Below are 8,913 nucleotides of genomic sequence, written 5' to 3'. Positions count from 1 at the left end.
CTTTCCCTAAGGCTTCTCTATTGCTGTGTGACCAACACAATACAAAACAGAGTAATAAAAATGGGTAGATTCACTTACAGTGATATACCCTGAAGAAATTGGACTGAGGATTTTTCCTTTTCTAATTAAGTCACCACCAGGTAAGCAATAGCTTTGTGATTTGGGCTCTGTAGCAAAGGCTCAAAGTGCTTCATTTTTTGTCGCAGCTCTCAAAAGATTTCCACTGCTTCCCATCACCATCATCTTTCAGTTTCCAATAGAAGAGACTAATGAAAATATGCTTCTTTCCCACCCCCAAACAGCTTTGTCCTCTGGTTCTGTCCTGTGTGAAAGGGCATTCTTCCCTGGATAAACACTATCATTGCCTTGTGTTCTCCATTTCTGTTTTCTGTGCTCAGTTTTAAACACTAATAAGCTTTGTCCAGGAGGAAGGGATTGTCTTGTCTCTCAAAGAGCAGAACAGATTTTAAGGTCCCCATGTCAGGCTTGCTTGTTATCAGGGAAGAACATAGCTGGTTCTTAATTATTTTTTTAAAAAAACCTGTTTATTTAAATCAATTTGCTGACTTACAGGTTCACTATTTTAACACTGGTAACCAGAGCTCAAATTTAAATACAAAATTAGACTAGTACCCAAGAGTTTTAAAATCTCTTATGTTAACTAAACACCACAACCAATTCAAGTTAGACCTGCTTTTGACAACATCTCCTGCAGATACTAAATATCTGAAACACTTCGAACACTCAGACTTCCTCCCTTTTGTCCATGTGATTAGATCACATTTTGGCCAGATTGGCTCCCTGATCAGACTCACTACACACTTGTAACCACCAGTACTGCACAAGGGAGAGTCAAAATGCCGTGCATCAGAGGTTCAGTCTTTTATTTCTAAATAATTGCATGAGTTAACTCTAAGGAGAAATGATTACTCAAAAATATTGAGAATAACTGTTACAAACATCTGCCAAACTGTATGGCTTGCCATTAATATTAACAAATATTTCAGTACACCTATAAAGAAAACTACTCAGATAATATCACATTGAGGTACACCCTATCTACAGCTGTTTATTCACTTCTATATTACACCAATATAGACAACACCTACTTCTTTACATTAGGTAGCTTACTTAGTTTTTCTGAATGCGTTTCCTAGAAAATACGCTTGTGGAATGCTGGATGTACAGCAACAAGTGTTCTCTCAATGAAGAGCATAACTACTAGCACATACTCTAAATGTATTAACAACATTCACAGTGGATTTGGCCACTTCAGTTCCTCAGTACAGACAGTATTTGAATTGCTGGACTTGTCTAATTTGACTAGTAAGGCTATCTAGACACTTATTATTCAAGGAAAAATAGTGTGTCGTGAAGCATTCATCTTTCCATTCATAGGTGCTGCTTGTGAGTGCCCCTTTAAGGAACATTATTGCTACACAAATGCTACTTTATCTTGTTCTGAAGTCAATCCTATCTAGTCTATGTGATATTACAGTGATTTCATGTATGCACTTTTTATGCCTATAGCCATGTTATGATGGCAAAAGACAAAACCCCTCTGATATTGGTCTCAGAAGCCTCCATTCTTTGCCACACTTCTCCTCTTCGCAAACTAGACAACAATCCAGGGACACTAGAAAGACACTAAAAGGAGTAAAACTCAACACTTGCATCCAGAGGGTACTGGTCAATGGCTTGATGTCCAGATGGAGATTAGTGACAAGTGGTGTCCCTCAGTGGTCAATACTGGGACCAGTGCTGTGTAGAATCTTCATCACTGACACACGCAGCAGGACTGAGTGCACCCTTAGCAAGTTTGCAGATGACTGAAAGAAGGCTGCGGTCTTCCAGTTCTGAATGCAATCTTCCCAGTTCCTGAAGGGGTCCTACAGGAAAGCTGAGGAGGGAGTTTTCACAAGGGCAGGTAGCAATAGAATGAGGGGGAATGGTTTTAAACTGGAAGAAGGTAGACTTAGACTAGATATTAGGAAGAAATTCTTTACTGTGAAGGTGGTGAGACACAGGAACAGGTTGCTCAGACAGGTGATAGAGGCCCCAGCCCTGGAAACATTCAAGTAAGGTTGGATGGGGCTCTGAGCAACTTGATCTAGTTGAGGATGTCCATGCTCACTGCAGGGGGGTTGGACTAGATAACCTCTAAAGGTTCCTTCCAACCCAAAGCATTCTGTGAAATATCCAGTTTCTTCATTATCATGTCACTGCTCTGTTAACTGTTTTAAGTAGGCTATTGTAAACAAAACTGAAAAATATAGATGTCTAACTTCCAAAATCAGAAGCTCTCTCTCCTGTATAGAGCTACAGTAACAGACATTACTCCATCAAGCTTTTACAAAAGTTAGGCTAAATGCACTTGGTTTAATCTGCTTAAAATCCAAATATTAACCAAATCAAAGAGCAACTATGGAAAGCTTTCCTCCTTCATAATGCTGGGTAGAAAAGGTGTGAAAAAATATTCAGAATATAGCAAATTCACTCTGATTAAATTCCTTCTACAAATATGAATGTAATATCCTTATCCTTGAAACAAAGATTAAGTTAAAGATGTTGTACTGAGGACAATCCCTCGCACTTCAGACAGATGAGATGTTTCTCTGAAATTAAAAAAACACCAGCCTGACTTACTCGCTGTATACACAATTGTTCTTGTGACAGGGTACAGACCCAAAACCCACAGACCTCCAGCTCCAGACAGGCTCCTGATCAGTATTTCTTCACTCTTCCTGCATTAAAGTGATCACAAACTATGCCCTTAGGGCAGCACCCGACTTACAGTGAGGGTACATAAAAGGGCTAGAACAGCATGGGAAAGTGCAGAGGGACTATTAACCTAGTCCTCATTAGAGTCTCACTAAACTAATTCAACTCATTACCCCAGCAGAAAACAGTCTGCTTTTTGCTAGGTTAGCTTTCTGCCAGCTTAAAGTACTGAGTCAGCTTATGAAGTGGGTCTGCCAGAGTTAGTGCAGGGTAAGCAGCAGATGCTGAGAGCCAGGGGAAGGGGGCATTGCCCTTCTGGAGGAAGCAAGCTACAACATTACCTCAACTACATCGCACACTTTAATGTTTAGCTCTGTTCTCCGATAGATCAGGGTTAAATGGATAAATTCCCCAAGCAAACCTCCCCACACAGCTACAAGGACACTACAGCTAGCATAAGTGAACTGCAGGAAGATAACAAAGAGAACAGGTCTAATACGCTTTTAAACCTGGGCAGCCACTTGTGATGGATTAAGGTCACTGTAGAATTGTCTAGCTTAACTTCCCTGTTCAATATAGGGTTAACTAGTCCAGGGTTGTAGATCCTGATTTTTGCCTTGTTCCTTTTCAGGATCCTGAATGCCACCATTCTATGGTCACTGCAGCCAAAGTTGCCTCTAGTCTTCATGTCCTAACCAATTCTTCCTTGTTTCTAAGTGTGAGGTCCAGCATAATGCCCTCCTTCATCAGCTCCTTGACCACCTGTGTTAGCAAGTGGTCATCAATGCATTCCAGAAACCTCCTGGATTGTCTGTGCCCTGCTCTGTCGCTTCTACTACCAGATACTGAGGTAGTTGAAAGTCTCACATGAGGAATCACGGCTTGTAAGCATGAGACATCTTCCAGTTGTCTGAAGGCCTCATCTACTACTTCTTGCTCAGGAGATCTGTACCAAAGACCCCCTATCATGTCACCCCTATTGATCTAATCTTAACTCGTAAGCTCTCAGCAGGCTTATCGCCTGACTGAAGGCAGAGCTCCACACAGTTCAGCTGCTCTTTCACAGAAAAGGCAACTCACACTCCTTACCACCCCAGACTGCCTTCCCAGGCAGTCCATATCCATCCATTGCAGCACTCCAGCTATGCAAGCTACTGCATCTCAGATACTCCAATAAAACTGCAGCCCTGCAACAACATGCACACCTCTAACTCCTTCTGTTCATTACCCATGGTGTATGCAACCAGTCCTGCAGATTTCCTCCAGAAAGTGAGAGCTTCTCTCATCATGTTGTCCTGTCTGTAATTCCTTGTTTGAGTGCATACACTTGGGATAGGCTGGCGTCAGTTCTGCTCTGGTGATCACTAGGTGTCTCTTGTCCACATCAGCCTACACCCTTTGTTTGCAAGCTCACCATTTCCTTACTTGATTGTGGGTCATTCCCCTCTATTGTAATTTCTAGTTTAAGTCCTCTCTCACCAGGTTGCTCAGCCTGTTGGCAGAGACACTTTTGTCCTGATTTAGGCAGGTGGGTGCTCTCTCCCCTCCTGGTAACCCTTGTCTACAAAGGAAGTCCCATGGTAATAAACCCCACATCTCAGCTATCAATATCAGCTGTGCCACTAACTAGTTGTTGACAGGCAGGATCTGTCTGTTCCTGTTGATGGTGACAGGAAAGGGGTTGAGGATCATGGAGAAAAGCCACTTGGCTTTCTGTGCCCTTGGCCCTCATCCCAAAACCCACATAGTCATGCTTGACAAGCTCCAGGCATCCCCTCACTATACCCATTAGTGCTCAAGTGGAAGAGCTGTAGGGTTAAGCAGTCTGAGAGTGAAACACACCTTGGCAGTCCCTCCATAACATCCTTGATCAGAGCTACCCAGAAGCAGCAAACCTTAAGACAGCAGCCCAGGTGGAGGCTTCTGTCACCCTTAGCAGGAAGCAGTCTCACCACTATTGTCACTTGTTGCTGTCACTGGGTGCTGGTCTGATGCTTTGCTGTATACAGAGCTTCCAGCCATGTGTTTACCAGTGCATTGAACCTATTTAGCAACTGCACATCTGCTTGAGGAACAGAAATCTTTCTTCTGGTGCTAAAAGCCATCAGCTCCATTTCCCAACCTGATATGGACAGACTCTTCAGCCCCTCCTTCAGTATACTTGGAGCCTTCAGGCTCTTGCTCTGCTTTTTCTGATGCTGTGCAGTCTGCTGACCCCCTTCCACTGCTCCTTTGCTTGGTTACACACATATTTCCATGACTGCACATCTTTTAGGGGCAGGGACATCACTTTCTTCTGGCCCAGTGGGAGCCCAGGTATCCCTGCAGCTCAGAACCTGGAGAGCTGCAGCCTCCCTCAGGAACTTGGCTCAGGTTGAGGCCTCTGATGTAGCACTTCAAGTTATGCCAGTAATAAGGATCATGCCTTGTGCTGCTTAACTCTTCCACCAAGCTGGTCAAGTTCAACAGCCCAGTAGGAAAACCTGAAAACCAAAAGCCAGTCTTGATTGTTTAGCTTGCTAAACAAGGCCAGGAAGGACTGCAGCCAAGACCAGAGCAATGCACATGAAAGAGAAAATGCACAGTCATGAATGTGATCAGAATCCACCCCTTTCAATAGCAAGTTGTTGACCAAAGTTTTACTGCAACTGAAACTCCATATATTCCTTAGTGGTATAAGAACAGTTACTGCTGTTAACTCAGCCACTCAGAGATAAAAGATTCATCATCTGTGTGAATCAGGCCATTTTTCAGACAAGCTACATTGGAATTTGCAAAAGTTAATCCTATTTATTGAACATTCATGAGACTAAAGTACAGAATACTAGTTTAAGCAGAACACTGCTATAAACTAGTATGGCAATGTTCTACTACACTGAGATCTTACAAGAAAAGTTACTGTTTCAGAACATACGTCTTCCCAAGCACTAAGTTCTGCTAGTGAAGGAATAAGCATTAATTAACTACTAGCAGTAAAGTAGCAAAATAATAGAAAACCTTAAGCAGTTTCTCCATCCTAGGGCTACTGAAGTCAAAGAAATAAACAAGCTTAAAGTATCTCCCCCAAACTCTTACCATTAAAAGACCTGTTTCTTTAATGGGAAGAGGAGTAATCAATTTCCTCTTGTATTGAGGGATTAATCCTTAACAGTTATAAAAGCTTGTGTCCTTAACTCTACAGACAACATTAGCTGGCACTTTCCCTGCCCCCAACCACCTTAATACTGTTACACAATTCCCTTTTACTTAGGCAAAGATTGATATGTATCTAAACTTATTCAAGTTCTCATGGGTTACTAAACTATTTAGAGTTTGTTTTTTAACTAGTCTTAAAGATAAGTAACTGAACTATTGTAGAGGCATAAACGTACATATCTGACACTCATCCAAGCTTTCTGCAAAAGCCTCTCAGAGGTCAAGCTGATCCAACACAGAAAAAGTTCCTTGCCCCCACCCTTGTGCCAGCTCACTAACAAGACATGAGAAAAATCAATCAGGCAAGTTTTTAACAGATTCAGTGATCGATACTACCTAATCATTTGGTTAGCAAGCTGAGAACTGGCCCAAGTTAAGAAGCAGGAGAATACTGCCAGAAGAATAGTGGATGGAATGAAACTGCCTCTTTCAACAAGAGCTTGTTAGATTAACTCAGGCAACTCATTTGGGCTCCACCCTAATTTATGAACAGCTAGCATGCACCCAATTTTTCACACTCATCAAGCACTGGTGCTCATCCCGATTCCCAGGCTCACCCAAGTAACTGGCTTCTACTGATCTGCACTTGGCACAGCAGACTTTGGGGAAGACACAGTGTTTCAAAACCAGTAAACATTCAGCTATATGATTGTCAACTCTCACTGTTACTCACCTGTTACTTTTATCTGCCTAGCTCAAGAGAAGCTTTCCCTTTGGAATCACACCACCATTTTTGCATAGCGAGAAGCATACCTCGCCTCTCATCACCTCCAAAACATAAACTAACATGTTGATCTCTCATTAATTTAAAGTTGGCAATCAGATTTATGATACCTTAACAGGCTAGGATATAAAATACTTGCACTGTCAGTAAGTGTAACATTATATAAGCAATCACTACTGTGTGATCAGGGTTGAACTAACTCACAAGGAAGTATAGGAATTTAGCCACAGAAGTCAAGGTGGGAAGGTTAAATTATGCATCTAGCATTTACAGTTAAAGTGAAAGCTAACTGAAGAGCCAAGTTAGCTCTTGGTTGAAGAGCCTAAGGATACTTTTTTTGGCACTTTCTGTCTGTTGTATGTTTCCTATTAGGAAGCCAAGGTGGTGGTGGTGGTGTTTTTTTGATGTTGCTTTTTTTTTTCCTGGTACCTACACTACCTTAAAAAAGGACCAGCAGCTAAAGATGCAGAGGTGTTACAATATAGCTTGGTTATATAAGAGAATCTAACCAAACAAAAAGCACACTTAAAGATGGTGTTGTAGGAAAGTAAATTTCTTCAGGATCAGCTCTTAGAAAGCTCTCTGGCATATTGTAGACTCATTCTCAAGGTAGTTATCTAGTAAAACCACCACACAGTTCAACATGCCCAAATGGAATACACTGAGGAAATGGGAAACAAGCTTTCTGGCATTAAAAAGATGTATTACTGCCAAATTCTTTCCTTTTCTTATTTTTCAACTCTAGTACAAACTGCAAGGTCAAATAAAATCACTAATGTAAACAAGACAGTTCTAGATACTTGTAGAGTAATAATGAAATTCATCATACACAGGAATAATTAGGACCCACAGGACCCACCTTGCTGATACACAGGTCTCACTGTAGATGTGCAAAAGCCACTTCACACTGTGCCTGTGATTCATTATACTATTTGTCTAGACAAAGTCTTCTGCCTTCATCAAACAGAATTTTGGTCAGAATTATTTTTCTTAATATCTACCATATTTTGTATCTTCCTTAACTTCACCTGTATGCAATATAAGGTAGACAGAAGGCAATCATGCAACAGTTCTAATGACAAAGTAGTTTTGCCACAATTTTTACAAAGTCACTTTGATAAAGTGTAAGGAAGACCATACAAGCTAAGTGTACAAGCAAAAGCCACAGTAAACAATCTGGCTGTTTAGTTAGCAAAGAGGCTTCTGAGACGCACATCTATACTTTAACAAACTGCCTCCTGAATTCTGCTAAAATAGGTACTGTTCAAGACTGGAAACGTCATTTGAATGTGTTGATAGTGACCTGACAAGGACTGGCTGATCTTCTGGCAAGTGAAGCAATCTAGGGACAGCTGAAGTTTGCCATATGAATGCCTGGCTCTACACATCAGGCAGAAGAAATTACACAAAAGAAACAGGCTTTTTAAAGAAAAACAACAAAACCCATTGAGTCCAGTACAGCAAGCAGATGAACTCAGAGCTGACAATGTTTTGCTCTTTAAGAACGGGATCAAGTCTTCAGTAGTTGCCTTTATCAGTTTTAAAAAGAATCAAGTCAGCTACACTGAATGGAGAACACAGTAACTGAAATACTACTTACACTGCAACAGACAGACTCAAGAGCTATGGTATCAATCTCACAAAAAAGGATGCTTCTACAACACGAAGAAAAGAACAAATATTGCAAAGTGTTACTTTTAATGACTTTTAAATCCACACATCAAGAATGGATAAACTTCTTGGCTTATAATTCCTCAGACAAAAGTTGCTACAAAAACAATGTCGATATTCAAAAATGGCACAGTACAAAGAAACTTGCCTGGTAGTTGAAGTAAATACTGGTATGGCTCTAGGATTCTTTTAGATGTTTCATCCATCCCATCCATTTCTTTATTTCATAAGAAGTAGTTCACTGTTAAAGAAATTAACACTGCTTAGACGAAAAATCAGGGAAGAAAGAAAACAGATGAATAAAATTAATAAAGTCAGCTGACTTCAAGGTTAGGTGCAAATACTCCAATTCTGAGTATGACATATCCAGTAAATACTACCTTCACCACATAAAAAAAGTTCTCTGGATGTCATTTAGAAAAGAAACATACGCATTAAATATGGTTTTCTTTAATTATTCAAGAATAGTTTAAACCACCTCCTAGAATTTGTTTGCTCTTTTATATGTATTAGAGGGCTTCAATAATAGAGAAGAATTTAAAGCATTAGCATTCACAACAATGAAGCTCCACTAAGTCTTCAGAGAAGACACTCGGCACATA

At 40.7% G+C, this 8,913-nt stretch overlaps 1 protein-coding gene across 1 annotated transcript in view; it reads right to left on the bottom strand.

The window, feature by feature from the left end:
- GGPS1 (geranylgeranyl diphosphate synthase 1) overlaps positions 1-8,554 on the bottom strand; it is a 14,087-nt gene extending 5,533 nt beyond the window's left edge. Inside the window, exon 1 of the mRNA XM_010189593.1 lies at positions 8,460-8,554. Coding sequence (XP_010187895.1) covers positions 8,460-8,526 — 67 coding nt within the window. The 5' untranslated portion in view covers positions 8,527-8,554. The remainder of the gene's footprint in view (positions 1-8,459) is intronic.
- Positions 8,555-8,913: the final 359 nt, after the last annotated feature.

This window comes from Mesitornis unicolor, unplaced genomic scaffold, assembly GCF_000695765.1.
Source record: "Mesitornis unicolor isolate BGI_N332 unplaced genomic scaffold, ASM69576v1 scaffold17728, whole genome shotgun sequence".
NCBI classification, from domain to species: Eukaryota; Metazoa; Chordata; class Aves; order Mesitornithiformes; family Mesitornithidae; genus Mesitornis; species Mesitornis unicolor.
The sequence above is the reverse complement of the archived record's forward strand: the minus strand, read 5'-3'. Positions and strand labels throughout refer to the sequence as shown.